Consider the following 27,933-nt stretch of genomic DNA (forward strand, 5'->3'; position numbering starts at 1 on the left):
CTGTCTGATTGGCATGAGAACCTTGCAAGGTACGCACATTTCAAATATAGTTTTCCTATAACACATAAGAGAGAAATTAACATTACAAAAAACTTTTTTTTCAAGTGGTCACTGAACCATAAAAATCAGGTCAAGGCAGAGGACATATGACTGACGGTAAGTTCATAACATGAGGCATATATATATACAAAATATGAAGCATACAGGTCTTTCACCTTCTAAATTTTAAAACTTTTATGAAGTTGGTAAACACCGCCGCCAGATCACTTTCCCTATGTCAAGCTTTCTGCAACTTATGTTGCAGGCGACTAAAAGCCTGTAGAACAGTGGTTGTCTTTGGTTCATATGTTTGTCATATTTGTCATATAAATTCTTTGGTGATAGTTAGGCGAATAATTTTTCAAATAATTTCATATTTTTCAAGTTGGGGCTTTTATAGCCCACTATACAATATCGTTTTTCTCATTGTTGAAGGCTGTATATACACTCCAGTTGATCTTTGGTGGATAGTTTTCTCATTGGCAATCATAAACTATCTTCTTATTTTCATATTGAAAGTAAAAAAGTTATATATTTGAAAAAAGTTATTTATTGAGGTTATAACTGTTTAATTACCTTGGTAAATGGTAAATGAGTAATGTTTTCTAATGTTAAAATGTGATTTGATGATAGATGTGCAGACAGTAAACTCTACTACATCCACTGTAGACAGGTGTCTGATGATCACATGCTGGCTACATAATAATATTGAAAACAACACTTCAGGTCTATTTTTAAATTTGTTTACTTTCTAAGCACTAATTTCTCTGGTTCACAACCGAATATTTAATACATACACGATTATAAAATGATATAAAATTTACACACTGATTTTTTTGTTTGGTATTTTCATGCAAGCAAATGTTCACCGTACAAAATGACTTATCAGCTTTTGCAATCCATTTTTTCTACTTCAAATTACTTGTTTTACATGAATAATATAAACATTGAATTAAAAACAAGACAGTGTATTACTTTCCTTGTACAAATCATATAATAATAATATTTAAATGAAAATCCAATTGAAATTTGACATTTTATTATTCATGTAAAAAGTGAATTGCATATTTTCATTATTTAAAACTGACTTATTTTAAATTACATTTAATTCAAATTACAAAGCAAACATTTACCTTTTTCAAATACCTACCATATTAAAAAAGAAAAAAATATGAAGGTGAAATTGTTTACTTTGAATAAAACTTACATTAAACAACCTTATTATCAATTACAGTGTTTTACCTAAAATGCTTATTTACAATATCTTACATATTAAATTTAAAAAATGGATATGTATAAATAATATCAATTGAGGAACAGATTCGCATGAGAATAAAACATGACAAAGAACAACTTATATCTTCTAAATCATATCACAGTAACTAAGATCTGGTTATAACCTAAGAAGTATCTTGTGTTTGATGTATAGCATATCTCAGATCGAAAAAAATGAACTGTTGGATTAAAAAGTTATTTGTGACACAAAAATTTGTTTTTTTGACTCCTCTTTTTCCTATGCAAGTTAAAAGGGACAGCAATTATGAGTTGTTTTATCTATCTGAACAAAACTTCACATGTGAAAAAGCAAATGTTTCCCATACATGTATGTAGAGAAACATAGATCATGTTTTCATTTGGAATTGCTTACTCAAAACACTCAACTAACATAAAGGGATAATAACTCTTACATGGATTTGGAAATATTGATGGTTTTACTCTAGCGAATTATGAAACCTGCTGTTTAATTAAAACATATTTAATGATCCAACTTTTAACTACATGTGAAAAATTTAATACTGAAAGGTTTTAAATAACAGAAAACATTTTTTTTCATAATTTAAAAACAATTAGATTGTCATTCTTAAAAGTTTAAATTGGTAGTCTTTAGACATAAATGACATTTATAGTTGTTCTTGAAGATAATTATACAGTCAATTCTGTTTATATTCATTGATTCTGGCTGGATAAAGGGGAGCTACAGATGTTTACAAATAACACTGAATCACTTACACTTCAATCCTTAGGATAACATAACTGAAGGGTTACATTTTATTTACCTTTTTTTTTTATTACTATTCATAAGGTGGCTTTGAATAATAAGATTAATATTAAAACATTTTTAAGAAAATCCATTTTCTAGCAATGTATGGCACATTTGTTTGTAAGTTGCTAGTAAGTTCGTAATAAAAAGTTACTGTGGATTCATTTATTTTTTTAGGTAACAAATTTTGTGGATTATGGACAAATTGCATTTTTGTGGATATCTTATTTCATGGTTTAACATAAATCTGCATACAAGCCTATAGAAATTTGAACTTAATTCATCAATTAAATTAAAGGTTCAACTATGGCCACTCAAATCCACAAAAATTAGTATCCAATGAATATTTAAATAATGAATTCACAGTAGTAACTCAGGTAAAACATTTCTTGACATAGCACCATTTAAATTAAACATTATAAATCAAAAGAGTAGAGAATAAAGCTTTAGAAACAAAAGAAAAGAGTTGGAAATAGATAGAATATGTGTAATAATCTTCACTGAATGTTTCAGTGAATCCAGCACTTAATATATATATTGTTTTGTTTATTTCAGTCATACATGTATTATTAATTTATGACCAACTAATGTGTAATACATGTAGAATGACACTTAATTTTCTTTTTTTCTTCTATGAAAACTTCCCATAACAATCTGATTCAGAAACAGAATATGAGATATACAACAATGTGTGTTATGATGTCATTCTGTGAACTTTTGTTCAATTTCAATGTAAACTATATATTTTAAATTGACAAACTTCAACATATATTGGAAACCCTTTAAATAAATGAAGTTGCTTAACTTTACTTAATATGAAGTAATTCTGCCCAGTTTGCCAAGTAAACGGCAGATTTGTGTTGACATATTTGTGAAATGACAAATCATATTATGTTGGTCCAATTGAAAGCAATCACAGAATAATGTCTGTCTTATTTTGGGACTCTTTCAATTCAAATATGTTGCATTTCAAGTAAATGAAGTATATATGTCTGATAGATTAGATAAAAGATATAATGACTACCTGCCCTATATCCAGAAGGTACAAGAAGCATAAATATTAGTATAAAAATATCACATGGTAAGGAATATTTGATATATATGTTAATCATTAGAATCTTTCAGAGAGTAACAATCTAAGCTAACAGAGTCTGGATCTTCATAAAGAGTCATTGTGCTGGGGTAACTGGATAATGTTGATAAGGTGGGCGACACTTCCTGAAAAATAAAGAAAGAACATCAAATATGTATCTTTAATTGATAAGTTGGGATTCCCCTTTTATCAATCATACAAATTTGGTACTCAAAAAGAAAATGCTTATTTACAGGAGGTTTTGGTAATTTTATCCAGAATTTGAACCGAAATGATAGTGAATATTAAAGCAAACTCATACCCTCATAACTTTTTTTAATCTTATATAATTTTTGGAACACAAAATTGGGATTATAAAAGTGTAGGACCTGAGGATATAAATGCTTTCCATTCATTGTGTACCAAAATTATTCAAGGAATGACTAATATTTTTTCTGTCTTTGAAGAAATAACATTAAAAATTTGGTGCACACAGAATAACGCGTGTAGCGGGTTATTTGACAGTGTGCACAACATGTTTTATGTTATTTGGAATAGACTGTCATTTCTTTTAATTTAATTCTTAATTCCATTTAAAACCATAGAAAACCACGAAAAACGTTGATGACATCACGGTCACATGGATTAATTATGTCTATGGGCTGATAACAAAATAACATCAGCCAATCAGAAGACGTGTTACATCCAAAAATAAAATTATTATTGTTTGATGCAATGCTTAACATTAGCAATGATTAGGGCCCACTAATTTATGGAACTTCATAAAAGCTGATGTATCAAATATAACAGAGGGAATTATATCATTTAACAGCTAAAAATCTTTTTACCGGCTTCATGAACTATGAACTATAAACTTACTGTAAGATCTATACAACTGGCTAATCTTTTCCCCCTTAGGTCTCCACCGGGTGAGGGTGGTACACCTCCTGGACTAAATACATGAGAAATACTAGACACAGCTCTCTTCAGCTTGGGCGTCTTGTTGAATGAGAATGCTCTGCTAACCCTCTTCCCTAACCTAAAATAGAAATAAAAATCTGAATATACACTGTATATTATAAATTTTCTATCTATATAATTTTTTGGGACTGTTGATTTCTTTTTGTAAACATGCATGTTATTAAAAAAAAGATCTATATAGAGCTGCTTTTATGCGAGATAATTGATATTTGGTGTTGAACATCACGTTCATTACTCTTGGATATATCATAACAGCCAGATCTAATTGGCAGAGAAATCCAGAATAAAGCATGATGAAATTCATTTATAACACACAATTAACAATTTAGAGCAATTGTTTAATTGTGTAAATGACTTAACCAGCTGCTTCATTCAGATGTTTCAGAGACATAAGTTATAGATCGCTCATTGTATGACAGGCCTACATAGTTGAAGTCAACATCTGACAGACTAATGGTACATGTAGGTCATAATACCCTGGTGTTTAAAAAAGATCTACTGCATTTCTTTTTGATAAATACTTGCAACTTCTCAATCAAGCTTATCTTCAAAATGTAATTTACCTGCCTATCACTTTATACAGAAGGTTTTAATGATAAACAGTTGATCAATAGAACCTAGTTATGATACAGTAGATGAGTAAATTAAAGGAAAATAGTTTATATAATATTTTCTTGATTTAAAAAATAATAAAAGACAGATAATCGTATCCCATTGTCTACAGATTGTTAAACCTCTGCTACTTTCCTAGTTGGCAAGACAAAACATTTTTCAAGTATATTGGTACATGTGACAATACTATAGAATGAATGGGTGTTTTTATAATGGCCCTGGTATATGTCCAAGGTCTGTAATAATGGGCAAGGAAGGCTGTAATGGCCGGAGGCAACGCCAAGGTCCATTACAGACATCCCAGGCCATTATTACTGACTGAGGACATATAACAGGGCCATTTTATAAACACTCATTTCTTAATACATTTATTAACCAGCTGAACAAAAGAATACATTTATTAACCAATTGAGCAAAAGTGTATGTGTTGCTGCCAACTTGAAGTTGCTGTCAAATTAAATAAAACACAAAAAAGTCTTGTAACTATATTATTTTCAAAACATGTTTAATTTAATAAAACATTAACAATATTAAATTTGAACATTTTTGGTTTGAAAATGTCATCTATTCCTGTGAGGATTCAAATTTCCTTTTTTCTGATTTTTTTTAAAATGTTTACAGTTTCTGTAATGACCCTGTATTAATGCCCAGTTTGTCTGTATTAAGCCCAATTAGGGTTTATAATAAACAGTCATTTTTGGCAATAATGTACTGGTTAATAAAGTTTCATAACAATACCTAGCTGCTCTGCTCAGTGTATGTGTTTTTCTTTCTACTTCACTGGTACTTATCTGTAAGTCTTTACCCTCAACAGAAATAACAAGACTATCCTGAAAACAAATGCAAATCAGATTCTTATTACAAATTATACACAAACTTCCAAATAAGCATTAATTTGTCTGTTCAATGTCTCATCTATTCTTGACAAACCTTCAAATCTGAGGAATAATTCAAAACTTAAAAGGAAGAATTCAAAACTTAAAAGAAAGAATTCAAAACTTAAAAGGAAGAATTCAAAACTTAAAAGGAAGAATAGAACTGGGAATGTTTAAACATGGAATTCCTCTGTTGTTACTAAAAAATATCTTTAGATGCTATTCATTGAAAAGCAGTTGTGTCAATTAAACCTGGCATAGAATAATAGCAAAAGTAATCAGAAAAGTGTTGTTGTCTAATAAACTTAGAAATGGTGGTGTAGGGCAGTATCAACCTTGTGTGTCTGCATTCCATCACATTATGTGTAAGTTTTTCATTTTAAGCCCTTATATTATCACTTATCCTTATGACAAATTCTTCACACCATTTCTCAGTAGAAATATGCAGCTTATGGTTGAATGAATGTGAACAGGCAAATTAAAATAATGTTTCAACACTGTATTGATAATTGAATCTGTATTGAAATGGAAGTGATTTTTGTCTAACTATATATATTTTGAAGAACAATTCAATCAAAGTTGCTACATAGGAAAGATTCAACATAATTTAAATGTCAGTTAAATCACAAAACCTTCACATTTCCCTTTGAATATGACCATGAAATTTAAACTATCTCTACATTCTCTCTAGCATTAAAGGATGTTAGATGAAAATATGATACAAAACAGGAGTTCTTAAGTGTCTTAGATCTCCTACTGTCATTGTTTATTTATGGACAATTATACAAATTCTAATTAAACATACATAGTCTGCTACACAGTTCAAATTGACAATACTCTTCCCAACACTGGTAACAAATTCTTTCTTTGTTGTTTCTTCACTGTCGACCATAAAACTATATAATTTACTACTTGTTCCCTTGGTATCTAAAGTACTTTTACAGATCAGTCCAAAAGCATTCCGACAATCTGTAAAACAATGTTAATTATAATCTGAGAGTTTATACAAGAAAAAGTTAACAGGTTGTTTTATGTTTTAAAGTTTATGAACTGATTTGTACTCAATAGATTCAAACTAAATTACAAAATTCAATAAAATGTCAGCCATCAAAATGATTTCCATCAGGGGGAAATAACTCTAAAAGTTCTATCAATTGAGAGGTTGATTGCAGAAACAAATTCCAACAGGGTATGATAAAATATGATGGAAAAAAGGGCATGGGACTCAAATATTTTACAAAAATACTCAAATATTTACAAAAGAGGTGCCAAGAAATACAGCAACACAAACCTCCTGGGAAAACCATTTATAGTTTCATCAATTATTGTTTGAGGACTTACCTTCAGTTTCATTACAATCCAAGACTCATTTTATTGTCGGTAATGGTATCATCACCAAATGTTTGAATACTTACCTTCAGTTTCGTTACAATCTAACACCCGTTTTATCGTTGGTAATGGTATCATCACTAAATGTTTGAAGGGCTTCTGAGGTGTTTTGTGAGTTGCTGGACTTTTCATGCTAGTGGTATATTTCGACCGCCGTTTGCACATCTGCAAAGTTTATCAGTGTGATAAAATTTAATTACTTCATTTCAAACAAATTCACAGCTTTTTTCATGTACAAAACTGTAATTTCAATGTCCAGTGGCCAGAGAAATATAAATAAGATAATGTGGTAAAATTGCCAATGAGACAACTCTCCACCAGAGTTCAATTGACAAAGAGAAAGCCAGAGTTACATCACAATCAAGGGACCTCTCTTAAATAATCTTATTGAAAAGTTAATTTTTTTAAATGGTTTTTAACAAAACTAAATCACATATTGCTAGGATTTCAGTTAAATGTAAGACTAGTTACTTACATAGGTAATTTTATCAGATTTCCTTTGGCTGAGAAATAAAAAGGCAATTACACCTGTACTTCTGTGGATTGATTTTCATTAACATTCTGAATCAAACAATATAAAGTACTTGACAATTCATTTTATGATCATCCCTTCAACTTCTTACTCTACATATTTATGTGAACCAAATGGACAACTTCTAAGAAACACAAGTAATATACCAACCTCTACACTGTCAGTAAACAGGAATAAAGACATAGGTAGACCTTTTCCACATAACTCATCTGATAATTCTATCACATCTATCTTTGATACAAACTTTCTGTGTGATGACAGTAGTGTAGCCTATATAACAGAAACAGTCCATCAAAATTATCTTAAAATGTCAGTCTTTCAAAGAAGGTGAGAGAAACTAGTTGCTTTCAAATAATAAAAGTAGAAACAGTTAAGTCCATTTGTTGGCATGGAACCCCCAAAAAACTACTCAGATAATCAATTCAAATAACAAATGCTTTATATCTTGTCCTTTTAGAAGAATTTGTGCAAATTGAATTATGTGATTATGTCCAGTTATTTTTAAGGAGAAATGGTTCCTACAATGTGCAAGGGGGAAGACATATGATGACTGAAGCTTCACAATAAAAGAATTAGTTTCCTAATATCCAAAGTGTCTTAGATAATGTTAATTCAGAAATTATAATGATAAATACAGTTATTCCTGACATATAAAAGTAATTATATATTAGAATGCCAACAATCAGTATTCCTCAGTTAAATACTCTACTCTAGCAATGGAATCTGCCAAGTTTAAAGTAAAGGAAAGCAAACATCAATTATAAAAATGTAGGTAGAATTACACTTTTTCCAAAGTCCCCTTTCCTCAGGTAGGTTCATGTTTAACTTAGGCTGGTATAAATCTTTTTTTTTTACTGGTTAATTCAGTTGTAGTTTTTCTATTGTTGTGTAAATTCAATGTTTTGTCAGTCTTAAATAATCGGGCTATAAATGTTTAATCAAATGTCTTCTGTTTTTACTTATGATTATACTTACAGGACAATTATCTATATCATTCATTATATCAAACATCACAACCTGGTTTTCTGTTTTCCTCTTGTCTTCATTTATATGCCTAGAAAAAAAATGAAGATTAAATTCCACTTTTTTATTACCATTAGAATCAGAAATAAATTTGATAAAATATGACAAGCTCAATTTTACAATAGTTAAAAAATACTATCTGACTAAATAAAAGAGGCATCCTATTGACAAATAAAAAAAGGATCCAATTAACACATTACAATATATTTGGTGGTTGAGGTTGCCTGTTGATTAATCTTATATAATGGTATTACTCGTATATGATAGTTGTCAAAGGTACCAAGTACAAAGTTGAAGAGCATTGATGAACCAATTCCAAAAAGTTGTGCCAAAGGTACCAGGATTATAATTTAGTACACCAGACTTGGATTTTGTCTACATAAGACTCATCAGTGACGCTCATATCAAAATATTTATAAAGCTAAACAAGTACAAAGTTGAAGAGCATTGAGGAACCAAAATTCCAAAAAGTTGTGCCAAATAAGGCTAAGGTAATCTATGCCTGGGATAAGAAAATTATAAATGAAATTATAATTGGCTTTTTATGATAAGCATACTTAAAATGGTGAATTCAAGGATGAAAATTTAACAAATGACGATAACATAAATTATTCTCTCTCATTCAGAGTCAGAATGATTGAATATCTACAGCGATAGCACCATGTCATATTTTCTTTAACATGAATGTGTATAAAGACTACTTACGGCATGATTTCTTTTGCTACTTGAAGTGCATTTTCTACTTTTGAATAAATGTGTATAGACCACTTACGTCATTATTTCTTTTGCTACTTGAAGTGCCTTTTCTACTTTTTGTATAAATGTGTATAGACCACTTACGTCATTATTTCTTTTGCTACTTGAAGTGCCTTTTCTACTTTTGTATAATCTGGATTATCTTTTGTTGTATGCTTTAAAATATCTGTAATAGAAAAATTGAGTCAGTAACTCATTGCACAAACAAGAATGTGTCCATAGTACACGGATGCCCCACTCGCACTATCATTTTCTGTGTTCAGTGGACCGTGAAAATTGTGGACAGAACATTAATTTGGAATTAAAATTAGAAAAATCATATCATGGGGAACATGTGTACTAAGTTTCAAGTTGATGTAACTTTAACTTCATCAAAAACTACCTTGACCAAAAACTTTAACCTCAACTTTGCACTATCATTTTCTATGTTCAGTGGACCATGTAATTGGGGTCAAAACTATAATTTGGCATTAAAATTAGAAAGATCATATCATGGGGAACATGTGTACTAAGTTTCAAATTGATTGGACTTCGACTTCATCAAAAACTTTAACCTGAAGCGGGACGAACGGATGCACAGACGGACGAACGAACGGAGGCACAGACCAGAAAACATAATGCCCCTCTACTATCGTAGGTGGGGCATAAAAATCTTACAAGTTCAACAATTCTAAATAGGCATGGACTGCTTCACAGTATCACAAATTAGGTCAAGGTAAAGCAAAAACAATGCATTATATTTCAACTGTTAAAAGTCAAAGTGGAAAGGTAAATTGCATTGACTGGAAATGCAGATGAGGCTTATTCAACTGGTTATCAAATATATAAATGACTTTTAGTAATTTCTGTTTAACTGACATGATACAAAACAAGAATGTGTCCTAAGTACAAGGATGCCCCACTCCCACTTTCATTTTCTATGTTCAGTATTACGTGTATAAGGCATTAAAATTAGGAAGATCAAATCATAGGGAACATGTGTACTAAGTTCCAAGTTGATTGGATTTTTAACTTCATCAAAAACTACCTTGTCCAAAAAGTTTAACCTGAAAGACGATTTATTTTAACCTGAAGCAGGACAGAAAAAACAAAAAGATGCAGAGACTGGAAAACATATGGGCATTAAAATAAGGTCTGTACTGCTAAACATGTCACTCTGGATAAAATAATCAAATATAAACAACCAATCTAAATTAACTGGTTAAATGAAAACAAATCTATGGTGAGAGGTAAAACCAATGTTTGAATTAATACAAATCTACTGATAACATGAATAAATTCTGAAATCAAGTTACTCTGAGGTCTCAGGGAAGTCAGAAATAACCTCTGGAAACCTAAATCTAAATTTATTTGATCTAAACACAGTTTATAACTTACCATTTAATAACAACGATACACTTGGTAACCTTTGTACTGGTCTAATTAATAATTCTGTTAAACTCTGTCTACCACATTCAGGCTTAGATAAACACACCTGAAATAAATACAAAATTTTATATCAGCTTTATTCAACTAAATGATGTGCAAGGCATGGATGCCCTGTCATACAAAATATGATAAAACAAGAATGTGTCCAAAGTACATGGATGCCCCACTCGCACTATCATTTTCCATGTTCAATGGACCATGAAATTGGATAAACAAGAATGTGTCCAAAGTACATGGATGCCCCACTGGCACTATCATTTTCCATGTTCCATGGATCGTGAAATTGGGGTCAAAAGTCTAATTTGGCTTTAAAATTAGAAATATCATATCATAAGCATCAAGTGTTCTAAGTTTCAAGTTGATTGGACTTCAGCTTCATCAAAAACTACCTTGACCAAAAACTTTAACCTGGAAATCCCACTTTCAATTTTATGTTCAGTTGACTGTGAAATTGGGGTCAAAAGTCTAATTTGGCTTTAAAATTAGAAAGATCATATCATAAGCAACAAGTGAACTAAGTTTCAAGTTGATTGGACTTCATCTTCATCAAAAACTACCTTGACCAAAAACTTTAACCTGCGGACGGACAGATGGACGAACGGACAGACAGACAGACGGACGAACAGACACACAGACCAGAAAACATAATGCCCCTCTTCTATTGAAGGTGGGGCATAAAAAAAAATGCCAAACTTACCATGCTTACTGTGGACTCATTTTTTTTTTATGCTCATGTCAGGGCCTTTTATTGCTGAATAATGATATGGGTATTGTACAATGTTTGAATGTACAGTGACCTATATTTACTTAAGATTCATATTGAAATAGTTGTCTCGCTTGCAATCATACCATAAACTTTATATCTTACTTAACATACTTAATAAATATATTTTTTTGTACATGGTATTAATAACTACACTAAATATATTGCAAAGGTTCACTCAAAATGAATATTTAATGTATTTATTCCTAGGATAAATGTAAAATGTTTCCAATCAAGCTACAAAATAAAGTGGCAGGTGAAACAATTTCTACTATTATAAAATGCAATACTTACCTTGAGAAAAGCATGGAATCTAGGGTTGGTTTTATCTGATTTTGCTATTGTTTCTTTGGTTTGTTCAAAAAAGTTCACAAATGGAGGATAAGCTTTCGTTAAAGCTTCTGCCTGTAATAATAGTAAATACAAATAATTGCATTTAAAAAGAATCATGAGCAAAGCTGTCTTGGTGTAATATCATTATATCTACACTTATTGTGATTTCATTTTTTTTAATTTTAAAATTATCTCAACTTTAAAAGAGACATGAATTGAAACTTTGAGTAAGAAGTTAAATCTTCATTTAAACATTTCACCTTGTCCTTTGTAGATTTTATCCTGATGATAATTTTTGCTAACTTTAGTTTTTCCCTTTCTATTACAGTCTTCTAGATAATGCACAAAACTTGCATTTCGCCTTATGTTATTTTGTGATTCATGTCAGTCATGTTGGTTGGCAAGCCATAACCACAGACATATCTTTTTTAAACAAAGATGATAACTAAATGATAATTGTGGCCTACTTCGATTTCAATTTAGCTCTGTAGTTTCAGGAAAGAAGATTTAGAAGTTTACAGATGATGACACCAGACTCAAGTCAGCTAAAAATGTAAATGATGACACAAAATATATATATGTTAACTATTTAACATAATAACATACTTACGTGCTCAATAAAAATATCACCAACAGAAACTTCTTCATTCCAATTGTCAACTATCTGTGATAACCTGTCTCGAATCTTGCAATGAACTTCATATATTGGAGGAATGTTGCCAAAAATCAACTTGACCTCTTGTGCTCCTAATATTGCACCATTATATTGATTAGATTTTTCAATTTCTGTTTTGAATGTCTACAAATAATAAATAAAATACAAACAATAAGCAATTTTTAGAATGGTATAAAATAAACTTGATTTTTTTGTATGAAATTGAAGATTTAATGATTTTAATACTGCTACTTAACCCCTTCCCATTCACACCGGTACAGCTTACCGGTGAAGACAATTTCAAGATTTTTTGGGGGCATTAAGACTTGTTCCATAGCCATTTGCTGACGTACAGACGTGGTTAAGGGCTCAAATTAATCCTCAGATAACCAGCAATGCGATTTATTGTGCAGCAAACCTCTATCATTATTAGTTAACAAATAAGTCGCCTCTTACTGATGTGTGATTCTTCTGTAAAAACCATTTATTTTTCTTCGAATTTTGAGGAAAATTCTCAAAAAGAAGGGCAAAGAAAACTGCTCTTTTAAGAGAATTTATGACTTTTCTCAATAACTGTGCAGTGAGTTTTTGAAGAATAGTATTAAACTGATAGTTCTAACTTGTACACTAGTTGCAAATGTAATTTTTAGAGTAGAAGCGCACTCACAAACTTGAAATATGCTAAAAATCCGAAGTCATTTCTTAGAGATATTATGAGAAAAGAGACAAAATCCACTTTAATATTCTAAATTTTTTTTGCAAAGTTGAAATAGATGTAACAAAACATGGTTTTGTAAGTGTTGCGGTATGATAAAGTTGAAAACACTTTTGTTTGAATAAAGGAACATGTGTATTTCAATGAAAAAATGGCATTGTAAAGAGTGGATTCCTCCTAGATTTGCGTAAAAATCATGCATTTGGCAACAAAAAATTATCATCTGAACACATAATTCCAAAAGGAAAACAAATGGGTGAGAATCTTTATATTATTTTTTTTTTTTTTAATTTCTTCCTTAGTAGTAGACTTAAGTACTTAAATTTCAATAAATTCAATACAATGCCAGTGGCGCAGGGGTACGATGAGCTATCCAAAGGCGCTAAGATTGAGGGTTCGAATCTCACTGCCGGAGTTGGAAAAATAATTTCCTATATTAAATGTAACTTAACTTAACTTTACTTTCAATTTCAAAAAGAAAACCTACGAATTTTTTTTTTCAAACAATGTATGTGCCAAATTGCCCCCCCCCCCTTTTTTACCCCCCTGGCTCCATCGGGCTCGGTCAAGGGTGTCCCAGATCAAGCTAGCATTGGTAATACAATGAATTTTCACTTGTAAAAACAAAGTTTAAGTTGCTGATTGATTGAAAACGAATTAGACCAATAACTAGGGTCCAAGTTTGAAATCGGACAAAATAGGTGTCTAAAATCAGTTATTTTGAATGTTACGGACACTTATATTTTAAGGCCTATAGCACATTATGCGTCTATTTATTCCACTATGATAACTTGTATGGCTTCAACAGACTCGACGCATTGCGTTTCCAACAAAACCTGACCCTATTAGCCCACCAATATGTCTCTGCATGACTTTTTGTCCAAGGATTTCGTATTTTTTCACTTTTTCGCCAACAGTCACGTGACTTTTGGAAATAAACCATGTGACCAAACAAGAGTGCACACACTGAAATGTCTCGCCTTCTTTACTAATCCTTGATACTATCTTGATAGACCTAAATATAAAGCTTTATTACAACTGTCACATAAACTCAACATTAACCAAGAAAATGAAACATTGATCAATGAACCATGAAAATGAGGTCAAGGTCAGATGAACCATGCCAGGCAGACATGTACAGCTAACAATTCTTCAATACAACAAATATAGTTGACTTATTGCTTATAAATAAAGAAAAACAGACCAAAACACACACACTTAAAACTTAGCAATGGACCGTGAAAATGAGGTCAAGGTCAAATACAACCTGCGTAACCGACAATTAGATCATAAAATATTTCCATACACCAAATATAGTTGACCTAATGCATAAAGTATTAGAAAAATAGACCAAAACTAAAAAACTTAACTTTGACCACTGAACCATGAAAATGAGGTCAAGGTCAGATGACACCTGTCAGCTAGACATGTACACCTTACAATCATTCCATACACCAACTATAGTAGACCTATTGCATATTGTATAAGAAAAACAGACCAAAACACAAAAACTTAACTATAACCACTGAACCATGAAAATGAGGTCAAGGTCAGATGACACCTGCCAGTTGGACATGTACACCTTACAGTCCTTCCATTCAAGGAATATACTAGACCTATTGCTTATAGTATCTGAGATATGGACTTGACCACCAAAACTAAACCTTGTTCACTGATCCATGAAATGAGGTCGAGGTCAAGTGAAAACTGTGTGATGGGTATGAGGACCTTGCAAGGTACGCACATACCACATATGGTTATCCAATTACTTATAATAAGAGAGAATTTAACATTACAAAAAAAACTTTTTTTTCAAGTAGTCACTGAACCATGAAAATAAGGTCAAGGACATTGGACATGTGACTGACGGAAAGTTCGTAACATGAGGCATCTATATACACAGTATGAAGCATCTAGGTCTTCTACCTTCTAAAATATAAAGCTTTTAAGAAGTGAGCTGACACCGCCGCCGCCGGATCACTATCCCTATGTCGAGCTTTCTGCAACAAAAGTTGCAGGCTCGACAAAAATGACGAATTATCTCCAAATTTAATTTTCTGAAATATTTTACTAATTATCTTTCATTTGAGCCCAACATGACATGTGTATGACCATTGATGCGAATGCAGTATTCATTTAAACTTCGATAGTGTCTTTTTGATAAGTAAAGGCCTAAAATGCCTGAATGGGAAGGAGTTAAGCCAATTAACCCCTTCCCATTCACACCGGTACAGCTTACTGGTGAAGCCAATTTCAAGATTTTTTGGGGGCATTAAGACTTGTTCCATAGCCATTTGCTGACGTACAGATGTGGTTAAGGGCTCAATTTAATCTTCAGATAACCAGCAATGCGATTTATTGTGCAGCAAACCTCTATCATTATTAGTTAACAAATAAGTCGCCTCTTACTGATGTGTGATTCTTCTGTAAAAACCATTTATTTTTCCTCGAATTTTGAGGAAAATTCTCAAAAAGAAGGGCAAAGAAAACTGCTCTTTTAAGAGGATTTATGACTTTCCTCAATAACTGTGCAGTGAGTTTTTGAAGAATAGTATTAAACTGATAGTTCTAACTTGTACACTAGTTGCAAATGTAATTTTTAGAGTAGAAGCGCACTCACAAACTTGAAATATGCTAAAAATCCGAAGTCATTTCTTAGAGATATTATGAGAAAAGAGACAAAAACCACTTTAATATTCTAATTTTTTTTTGCAAAGTTGAAATAGATGTAACAAAACATGGTTTCGTAAGTGTTGCGGTATGATAAAGTTGAAAACACTTTTGTTTGAATAAAGGAACATGTATATTTCAATGAAAAAATGGCATTGTAAAGAGTGGATTCCTCCTAGATTTGCGTAGAAATCATGCATTTGGCAACAAAAAATTATCATCTGAACACATAATTCCAAAAGGAAAACAAATGGGTGAGAATCTTTATATTATTTTTTTTTTTTTAATTTCTTCCGTAGTAGTAGACTTAATTACTTAAATTTCAATAAATTCAATATAATGCCAGTGGCGCAGGGGTACGATGAGCTATCCAAAGGCCCTAAGATTGAGGGTTCGAATCTCACTGCCGCAGTTGGAAAAATAATTTCCTATATTAAGTGTAACTTAACTTAACTTTACTTTCAATTTCAAAAAGAAAACCTACGGATTTTTTTTTTCAAACCATGTATGTGCCAAATTGCCCCCCCCCCCTTTTTTTACCCCCCTGGCTCCATCGGGCTCGGTCAAGGGTGTCCCAGATCAAGCTAGCATTGGTAATACAATGAATTTTCACTTGTAAAAACAAAGTTTAAGTTGCTGATTGATTGAAAACGAATTAGACCAATAACTAGGGTCCAAGTTTGAAATCGGACAAAAATGGTGTCTAAAATCAGTTATTTTGAATGTTACGGACATCTATATTTTAAGGCCTATAGCACATTATGCGTCTATTTATTCCACTATGATAACTTGTATGGCTTCAACAGACTCGACGCATTGCGTTTCCACCAAAACCTGACCCTATTAGCCCACCAATATGTCTCTGCATGACTTTTTGTCCAAGGATTTCGTATTTTTTCACTTTTTCGCCAACAGTCACGTGACTTTTGGAAATAAACCATGTGACCAAAAAATGACCAATTATCTCCAAATTTAATTTTGTGAAATATTTTACTAATTATCTTTCATTTGAGCCCAACATGACATGTGTATGACCATTGATGCGAATGCAGTATTCATTTAAACTTCGATAGTGTCGTTTTGATAAGTAAAGGCCTAAAATGCCTGAATGGGAAGGAGTTAATAGTCCCAAGAAACCTTATACAGTAAATCTAGATTCCTTAGTAATTCATAATCCAGTTGAAACTTCTAGGTTACAAAATGGTATTAGAATTCAAGGTAGCATGGTGAAATTTTAACATATTTAAAATTTTAGCTCTTTAATTGTTTTAAAACTTTATTTTATGTTTTTTTTTCTGAAACAGATACATAATCGTTGTTAGAGAATATTATACTAATGATGCACATCTTTGTTATTAAATGCAATATCTTCTGTTTTAAAGTCTGAATTCACATAAATGTTGGTTGTCTTAAAATTTTGTACACATACATATATATTTTTGTATATGCATATTGGATGGGTCAACTTCTGTTAGAACTTAACTTATGAAATGGTTATTAAATTTATTCAAGTACATATATACAACCTTCATTGTTATCCCATCATTTTAATTTTATTAACAAATAAATACATTAGAGTGAGACTTACGTTTATAACTGTGTGTAGAATTCCTACATAGTTTTTCTCTGTCTGTAACAATTCTGTAACAACATGAAGTCTTGGGGACATCTTGGGAAGTTTTTCCTTGTAACTTTCTATGGATTCTATATATAAAAAAAACACTAAAATATAAAGTTTTCTGAATTGATATTTGACAATAGTGTTTAGCTATTTTCCACAAAATATGAAGCTAGTAGATTCAATGTCACTTTAAATTAACACAATGCATGTATAAATATGTATGATTGCTAGGGTCATAGCAAAATGTCCTCCCTCCTTTCCATTGTTGATCTTCATGTAACAACATCAAATCTAAATAAAATTCAGATAAGGGTATTAAAAATATATTTGATAACTACATTGTTCAGTGAATGAATAAAGTTTGAAATGACCCACCTGAAAAGACATCCGATTTGTCTGGTGTATTTGAAGCATCCAAGAAGGAATTTGGACTCATTGAAACTCTATCAGTTGATCTTCTCTTAAATGGGGAGTCATACTCTCCATCAGCTGCCAATTGAGCAATATTCTCTTTCAGTCTCTTTCTCTTACGAGATTTGGATCCAGACATATTTCTGCCAGGCAAGAATATATTTCCATTCACACCATTGAAATCTATTTTCTGATGATATTCATACAATGTCTCATCAGCACATGCTTCCATCTGAATGCTGCCCCAAAACCACTGAAATCAAAATATTTAATGTGTGCATATAAAATAAAAGATGTTAAAGCTTGTGAGAACTTAGGGCTATTCCAGAAAAAAATGTATGGAGGGGTTGGAAGGCACATTGTATTAATTATACATGGGTGATGGGTATCAAAGCAACATTTCACACTATAATTCTCAATTACAATTGTCTGTGTGGCAGGTGCTGACAAAAACTGCCTTCAAACCCCCCATACATTTTTTTCTGGCAATAGCCCTTATTGAAACCTTGTCATGGGTAAGAATGTTTGTTATTGTTTAAAAGGGCTTACAGACAAATGCTATAAATACAAACATGCTTTAAGATGTGAGAAACGGATACTAAATATTGACTCATGAGGAACTTTAGAGGCAATGTGGTAGCTTTGGGTAAGTCATGATTGATTTAAAATCTTACCTCCCCTCTAACAATATAAAAATTGGTGTTATCTAATAAACTGACAGGGATATCTTTGACCTGTTGATCATCATAAACCAAATGCGAACATTCATCATCTCCAACTGCTGCAAATGTCCCACCTAAAAATTAAAAAGCTTGATATTACTTTAAAATCATTAACGTTTTATTGTATACAACCCATTCTGACATAAGCATTGTAAAAAATATATTGACATTCTTACAGCTGCTATTAAGTATTGTGAGATGAGCATCAATTTGGTAACTTGTTTTGAATTCTATTCCAACTCAATGGTGTTCAGAATTGTGCTTTTGGTGATTTGTTTTCAACTTGAAGCTAGTGCTTATGGCATGAGTGCTCTCTGGTGAAAGTTTCTGTCAACCTCTTAAAAAATTGAATTTGTAAAGGGAAATCATTAATAATAACAGTTCAAATGCAAGGCTACTTATATTACAATATCATTAAAATTCTATAGTATAGTTTATCGATGTTGTCTCCAATCAGACCTTTATAAGAAAATTGAACATTTTATATATGATATAAGCAATCTTTACCATTTTCTATAGTTAATTCTTCCATGTGTTTTTTTTCTTCATCAGAAAAGCCATAAAAACACAAACAACACTTATAAAATGGTGGCATTCTATGCTGCATCTGTAAAAAATATATAACAAAACTATGATTTGTTTTTAACACAAAAAATAGTTATTTCAATATCTCTGCTTTCATGTTCATGTTTTTGTTGACTGTTGTTTGTCATTTCCTCTTTCATTCAATTCACAAGAGCTTTTATTAATGGCTCATTGGTATCTTTTTCTTATAGTCAATATTTGAACTGCTTTTTTCTAGCTCTTAAAATATGTCATTGTCATTGAGGGCTATTTTATTAAAATGTATAGGAAGGGTCTTCAAAATATCCCAACTATCAAGAACCAAGTTTAAGATAATTTAGCATAATGGTAATAGAGGCATACTGAAAAAGACCAATAACACACATTAAATAATTAATTTTCCCTTCCTACTCTCCCTCATACATTTAAATGGAATAGCCCTGAAAAATATAAAAAATACTGTTGAACACTAGGTATATTTTTTTAAATTTGTAAAAAAAACCAAAAAAAACTGACCTCTAATCATGATGACAAACTATAAACATTTGAATTCCTGTTTTTGTTCATTTCTGCCACAAGGACCGCCGATTACTTAATTCCATTCAAAACTTCCTGTAGCAAATTTCAGTTTTCATATTTCTTTTGAGTAAATACAACCATAATAGTCCGCTTATTCTGATTCATGAATAACATTCTTTTGATACAAAGAACACACTTTGAAATCTCTTCTATGGGTGGGTGTCATGCACAGTGGTAATGAAATAAAATTCTAAACTTGCCTAGAGCAGCCCTAACTGAGTCTAGATTTTTGTATATATATGATATTTTGTTTTTTTTGTTGAATTCATTGAAAAAAAATCCCACTTCTACACCAGATATTGGGCAAGAGCCAATACGACAATAGATCATAATGACTATTGTAATTTTTGTTATAAGATACCATTTTCTCATCTGTAGCTTTTACACCCAATGTGTTTCTTTCTTCCCACACTCTATAAATCCACTTAGCATCCATTATTGGAGTACCATAACCAACAGCAAACTGAAAGAATTAAATAATAATGAATTTTAAATAATGATCTTGACTAACAAATAAAAAATAAAAGAAGAACGTGTGTGAGGACATCAAAGTTCAACCCCTCCTTCAGGCTTTGCAATTTTCAAAGTTCAAAAGGGACATAATTTCTCTAGAACAGTGAGTGACTCAATACACAAATCCTCACTCTGTATGCATGTCGTGGTTCTTAGCATTTAAGAGTATCATTAAATTTGCATGAGACAAACCTAAGAGTGGAAACAAAAATATTTAAAAATGTCAAAGATATAATGGGGCATAACTCTAGAACAGTAAGCAAATCACATCCAAAATTCAATGTCTTCCAGTTTTGGTTCTTAGCACTTTGTACAAGTTTTGGATAAAATAGGAACTGTTGGTAAAATTAATGAAATCAGTTTACATACTTTTAAGAATTTTTATCAAAATATAATCAACCTGTTCTATAATTTATGAGATACAAACCTTTTGGCAAACTATTTACATACCCTATATTTGAAACCATCTATACAATTAGCTACTAGATGCGTTACTTTTGGTGATATATCTTTTCTTACACTTCCACCCATATGATGAATAAGGTCAGCTAAGGGACTCTATAAAAATAAAGCATATTACAACATTACCAATAAAAGTGGTCAATACTTTGTCATAAGATTAACTAATTTATCAACTCATTAACTGCTTCAATGATACATTTATACATACTTGATTAAAATCAGATTACAAACTTGACTTTGTTTTCTTATTTGAACAAGATCAATCAATAATTGAAACATGTGAGTTTCTTTAGTTTGACACATTCAGTAGTGGTTTGATATGATACAATTAAAACAGTTGACAAAGTGGATAGGGTGAACACAACCTAAGTTTGATCACATGCAACAATCAAATCTAATGGTGCTAAGTGAAAGTTCTGATTTTAATTGTACTAACCACTTCTTCTCTCTTACTAAAACCAGTAAAGCAAACAATAACACCCTGCATAGCTGTACAAAATAATGGTCGTGTGTGCTGTGGTATTGGCTGGAAAAAAATAATGTTATGTTATTGACATATAGTTAATGGCAGGTATGGTCAAAATTGAAACTGTAAATTGTATGTCAACCTTTTGAAGTACTGTTTTCCAATTAATATTTTGCTAGTGATTAATTTTGGCTACTAGAAAATTATGTAACTTAAAGTTGTGAAGAATGTGAAAGTTGGATCTTTCCTTATATAAATACTTACGGCAATGGAAGAAATCATGAAAATTAATTGCACTGACATAAGAAGGAGAGGTTCAAATGAAAAAAAAATTTCTGAGAAGATAAGTTGGTAGACAATCATTTGTTTTTATATTTGATTTGGTTGTTGTCTGTTTAATGTTTAATACTGTGAAACTTAACCTTATCATCAATTGACATGTTAACAATGAAAATGTGGTTAAGGAAATTGTTTCACTGTAAGCTGGTACAAATGTAGCCCTTCAATCATAACTTGGAATTTTCTTTCCTGTAACACAGGTTTTTGCACATTATGTTAAGGTGTATTCTAAATTGATCTTTTAACTCAAACTTAAAAGTAAACTGAATTACTTGTAAATGTGTCAATTGATTTAGGACCTTAACAAGGATTTGTAATAAACAAATTACATATCAAAATATTATTCAGGGGAATGCACCTATAGACAAATATGTGCATATTTCTGAACAGTTCAATGCAATTTAAGAATCTTACATACATTTGTGTGCATGTAAAATGTCACTGTGGAATGAAAATTCTTAACATAGCTGTTTAACATGAGAAAAGCTTTCAAACTATCAGAAGTGGAATTTTTAGGTACAAACTAAATACTAATAAATATATTACTTTTTTATCAATAGCACACTGAAATATGATAGGTGGGCCTACTATCCAGGTCTCTGCTTTATGCAATTTATGAAATACGTGGCCTTCAAAGTTTTCCAGGACAAATGCTGTATCCCATTCTGATGCATCCTGAACACAATCCAGTCCATCTTCAGAGTTTACAAACGTAATTTTCAATTCCTGAAATATGAAAAAATAAAATAAAATAAATTATTATCACACAAATTATATGTAAACAACTTACAATTTTCAAATAACAAAGGTAGCAATCAATATTCCTATGGCCATATTTTCCAATAAATGTTTATTACAGCTTGCTCATATGAAAGTATTTGAGGACTGTACTCAGTTGCTGTGTTATTCCAATTCATTGAAAGTTCATTTTCATGTTTAGGTAGCAATAAACAATATTAAAATTAGCCCTCATAAATTTTACCATCCCCTTTTCATTGCTTTCTTGCAATACTAAGCTTACTGTTTGTGTCATATATGTGCATATGTATGTAATCAGAATCTTCCATAGATTTTATATCCAGTATATAAAATGGTAAAATATAATTTCTTTTGGGTGTATCCATGGCAACAATCTGCACTTATTTGCTATAAAATATTTCAAAAAGGGGGGAAAAGATGTCACATATTTCCCCAAAATTTGGCTAAAAGTAGAATTTCAATCGCTTGAAGTAACACCTTTTCTGAAACTGTGTACATATATCATTCAGTAGATCCAATGAAAATCATATGTCTTTCGTCTCATTTTTTTGTAAAATTGCGTCAAAAACTTCGTGAAGAAAAAAAGTGTTTGTAAACATTACATTAATTTCTGGACCGATGGCCGGTCAAGCTATGAAAATACGGATTGTCAAACAGAAAATAGCCCATAAAACATGTTAAAAACAATCTTGATGCTCTTATAAACCATCTTTGAAGGCTAAATTCATAGATGCCAACCCCCTTTTGACACAATCAGTAACAAACTATGAAATTTTCCGTATTTTTGAAAAGTTTTCAGTAATCATTCATAAACGTGCACTTACCAATAAAAAATACTGACGAGTGGTTGCAAGGTAATGTGCACTAAAATTTGTCGTTTATAATGTTGTCTGTAGTATGTATTCCATTAATTAATTGTTCAGATGTTCTCGACTCGTACATTTTCGTTTTGTCAAGGAGAAGTAGAGAAAGGGGGAAATCTACTCATAAAATGCAAGTTTGCCCCTTCGGAAGTCAGTTAGTTACTCGACAATAGGTTGATAACTCCCGAGAAACCGGAAGCATTGCATTGGCGTTTTCTAAAAACCGGACCAGGACGGAAAAGTAATGATATAAATCAGTGTTTTACAAAATTGAACGGCGATGATTGGTAATCCGTAACTATTCGACTTTGACCATAATAGCGTAGTTTTTATAGCAAAATCGGAGAAACTACGCAAAAATCGTAATGGTTGGCATCTATGCTAAATTAGTAGTCAGCTGTCTAAAAATGAATTTTATTACACACTAACTTTCCTATTTGAATCAAAGAGCTGATAGCTCTGAAGTGGAAGAAGGTGAATAAAAAGTAACTTGAATTACCATAAAAGCAGCCCCACTTACCCAGGCTGCTTTGTTCCATTATTGTTAAAATATATTTTTTTCTTCAAACAAGAAAAGGTCTTAAGTACATGGATTTCCCATCCGTACAATCTCTTTCTATGTTCAGTTGACTATGAAAATTAGGTAAAATCTTTAATTTGGAAGTAAAATTAAGAAGATTTCTTAGCTTACACAATAAAATCTAATATAAACTAACTTTTTCACATATAAATTTAAATTTAAATTAATCTGACTACTAGACCTTTTATTAGTCTAGTTGCACATATTGTATGTTAACTTTCAGAAAATGGAAACAAATTTATCATATAAACTTCAATGTAATCCTTAAAAGGAGGTCTAGATTGCTAAAATAATTTATAAATTTTAATTTTTTTATTTGTCCAAAATCATTTAAATACATTTAATTAACATCATTTTATGATTATTTGATTAAAATATTAATCATTTATAGTCTTTTTACAATTTACATTTTTAAAAGCAAAATAACTGAAAACAGGCTAAAACAAAGGGAAGTAACAAAAAAGTATTTCAATATTCCCAATACCCATCGTTTTGATAACACAACGGCAGTTAGCCGGAGGTAAACATCGTTGATTACCAGTATGTTTGACACCCAAGCTGTCAAGTGAAGCCATATAATTATACATCTTCTTTGATGTTCAGGTAAAATTTAACACAGGTGTCAATTACACCCGTACAGTAGTAAGAAATGATTAAATATGGCGTCTGAAAATTGTCATTCATGAAATTTTTCATACTCGGGAGTTTTTTCTCCTAAACGGGAGGACGGGAGGAGACCCCTGAAATGTATGTTACGGAGGGTATCTAATTCACATGACAAAGGAAAACCATGAATAAAGACAACACTTTATATATCCTTTTTATTTATATAAAAACAAAATCTTCTTGTCTTCAGGATTGCAAATTCGTAACTTCAAGGGCGAACTTGTAAACAGGGCGAGTTGTCCCGATACCAAATTCACGCATGCGTAATACAAATATCTACAGTTAAAACAGCCTGTTACAAGTAAACAAATAACGTTCATGTGGATGAGATGAAATCTAATAATTTACATAAATAAAAGGGTCATATTTACGATAGTGATTGTTTAACAATCATAATTTACAAATTAAATGATTCAGATGCCTAATCATGTGTAAAAATCGGTGTCAGGAATCTAAGTTGTTTTGAAATTGTAATATACGAAATGAATGCGGCATACAGAGACTCAATGACAAGGGTCGGCCCCTTAAGTCTTCAGAAGACTTGACGTCTTCTTCCACTAAAAATCCACAGGGGCCAAAATGCGAAACTAAACTCCTAACTGTGTATTGCTACCTTATACTTTTCTATACTGGTGCACAATATTATCAGCAAACTCGCAAACTGGTTGTGATCAACATGATCAACATTCAAAATTTAAAAGTAAACTTGGTTGCACAAAATATCTGCTTAACTGTTGTACATACCAATAAATAGCCATATAATACTATAATATTTTAACATGTTCAACTTGTATACGACTTTACCTGAAGTGTTGTTTTCAATTTTTCATTGCTTTGAGTATCTTTGCCAACAAGAACAACCTTACAACTGTCTTTTGTGTCTGAAATAATAAAATATACAATTACCCAAAGTAAAGTGAATATGAGCAGCCACAGCCAATTGACTTAAAGTGTGTAGCCTAGTTTCAAACAAAATCTTTGGTTACATAATAGGAAATCATTATTAGGTTAGATACATGTACTCTAGACTAGTCTGACATATAACTTATCTATCGGTCTGACTGTAAGACTGTATAGGTATTAGGTACCAACTTGATATCGGCCTCTGGTTGAGAGTTGTGTCAATTTGACAATCATACCAAATCTTCATTTTATATTAACCTTTAAATATTACATGTACCAATTAATAATTCGTTCATATTTGTACACAAGGCCGTCCATATCATATAAATGCAGTAAGTTTTAAAATGCATTCCAGTCTCTTTACTTATATTTCTGACAAAAAAACCAACTACCTAGCCTAGTCTACCCTGTGTTTATGTTGGATGTACTTCTGTTGCATCCATCTGATGTGTTTTAATGTCTTTATCAAATAATCTTTAAAGTTAGTTCTTATGTTGTACCATGGAAGTATTGTGCTGAGAGGAACTCCAACAAGTGAACTTCAAACGTTTATAGTGTGATGCCACAAATTTGATAAGTATCTGTTAATTAACTTGGCATGTCATATGGATGCATGAGTCATGATTGAAATTTTGGAACCTAGTGATTGATCATAATTACAAAACATACTGAAATAAGGGATGTGTACTTAATTGTCAAGGAAATGACATTTACAGACCATGTTAAACTTTTACACATGTAAATAAATTCCAATTTGGTTCCAACGATAAATTTTAAAATTAAAAAAATATACTGCTTAGGGCCAATCATCATCATCATGGTGATCGTTTTTAAATGAATCCAGAAATATTTAAATGTATTTTACTACATTAAGGATAGAGAAAACCATAAATATTCTTGCAACATTCGTTAAAATTTAAAACATAAATTTGGGCTATCTGTCATGCAACACATTGTTTTACGCAAACACCCAACTTGAGGTACATGTAATTTTTATATTGGACATGTTGGATATTTACCAATTTCTAAGTTCCATTTATTAAAACATATTATACAAACTAAAAATAAGCTTGCCCTCTTTCAGATAACAATTAATTTTCTTATGTCATTCTGTTAAACGTAGAATTCATTTATTGAACAGAACAGGAGAAGTTATTCATGTGGCAATACACAAATAACAATGAGAGCAACATGTAAATACTCTATAGTCTATACCACATCATCTGATAAGACCAGCTGCAGTGAACTGAACAGACAAGGTTGCATTGCAGGTACCCCACAAAGGAGTTACATGTATTATGTGTTTGACTGAGTCATCACTTTTATTTTCTTTCTAATTTTTCTTAAGAGTCCCTGTCAACATTAGACGACTTCCATGAATCTGTCCATTTTCGCGTGAAGGTACAAGGTAACACTCAAAGTCAGGTGACATATATCTAACCGTTCCTTTTGTAATTAAGATTAATTAACATAACGGTCAAAATAGTCTGTTTTAATATGCCAGTAGAATCTGCAGCTTTAGAAGAATGTAACAAACTTTGTATTTACAATTGATATAAACTAGTACATTTGTATTTGCATGGTTTTGAAAGATACTTAGATTTTCATTGTAATGTATCTATATTAACAAAATTGTGTAGCAGCACACTCAGATTAAATGTTGAAGTTGATCGTTATCTGAATACTCAAAGAGAAAATAGAAGATATATGTTGCAATATGAATGTTTTGTAAAACGAATATCATTTTGTTTTTATCATGTCCAACGTCTAGATCTGTGCGTATAGAATTTTATATTTATTCTACTGTTCTTGGCCAAATCAACACTAGTAAGATATTATTATTAATTTATTTATTTTTGTCATATATTGTATATATTTTCGTTTGCCATAGCATGTATATGCTTCTTGAAAATTCATTAATCTGACTACAGTAATAACGATGCCGATCTGATAAATCAATAAACTGATAATGCCCCCAGTTTATAAAATCTCGTATCTAATTACTGTAGACAATAACGCAAAATCACGATCGATCTTGCACATGCGCATTGTTTCCCTGAACTAGAGTATTGCCAATGAAGGCTAATTAACACCAAGCGTGACATGTATATATATAATAAGAGGGTGATAAAATTTTGGCAAATATTATCTGCTTTTGATGTGGGACCAGTACTTTATCTATGGCTTTAATATCTATATGACATTGCTCACTATGGAAGGTACGGACACATATCTTCTTTTCTAGTGAAGAGTGGTCACACAGGCACTCATATCATATTTCATTTTTTTTATATAAAAAGAGTATAGTGGCTAGCATTACAATAGTTTTCGAGAAGAGAAGAGTGGGTTGTGCCTTTTTGTGTCAGACGAGAAGAGTGCAACCCTGATTTGTCTCCTTCAATAATATCATGAAAATATTGATACATTGAATATCATATGAGGCTTTTTAACTTAAGTTTTAAAACAACATGCCATCATCTAAGGGTACGTCGGGCTTTGTTTTACACTCCGATTCTGTATTCTCCGACATTGTTTCCACAACTTGAAAATGGCGCTGTTCAAACAGACAGCAATTTTGATTGGCTAATGAATTTGAAGAAA

At 31.3% G+C, this 27,933-nt stretch overlaps 1 protein-coding gene across 1 annotated transcript; it reads right to left on the bottom strand.

Annotated features, from left to right (window-relative positions):
• Positions 1 to 766: 766 nt before the first annotated feature.
• Positions 767 to 27,911, bottom strand: LOC134712516 (protein ECT2-like). Its single transcript, XM_063574143.1, has 21 exons — positions 27,805 to 27,911; positions 25,234 to 25,310; positions 22,108 to 22,287; positions 21,193 to 21,282; positions 20,745 to 20,852; positions 20,143 to 20,244; positions 19,146 to 19,245; positions 18,591 to 18,712; positions 17,881 to 18,169; positions 17,473 to 17,588; positions 12,455 to 12,643; positions 11,806 to 11,916; positions 10,698 to 10,794; positions 9,405 to 9,486; positions 8,517 to 8,595; positions 7,692 to 7,811; positions 7,036 to 7,174; positions 6,426 to 6,589; positions 5,484 to 5,575; positions 4,032 to 4,191; positions 767 to 3,298 (listed from the first exon to the last, which is right to left on the bottom strand). Exons 1-21 carry the CDS (start codon positions 27,860 to 27,862, stop codon positions 3,185 to 3,187), a joined length of 2,589 nt encoding a protein of 862 aa, XP_063430213.1. The 5' UTR covers positions 27,863 to 27,911; the 3' UTR covers positions 767 to 3,184.
• Positions 27,912 to 27,933: the final 22 nt, after the last annotated feature.

Source organism: Mytilus trossulus, chromosome 3 (assembly GCF_036588685.1).
Source record: "Mytilus trossulus isolate FHL-02 chromosome 3, PNRI_Mtr1.1.1.hap1, whole genome shotgun sequence".
In the NCBI taxonomy this organism is placed as follows: Eukaryota; Metazoa; Mollusca; class Bivalvia; order Mytilida; family Mytilidae; genus Mytilus; species Mytilus trossulus.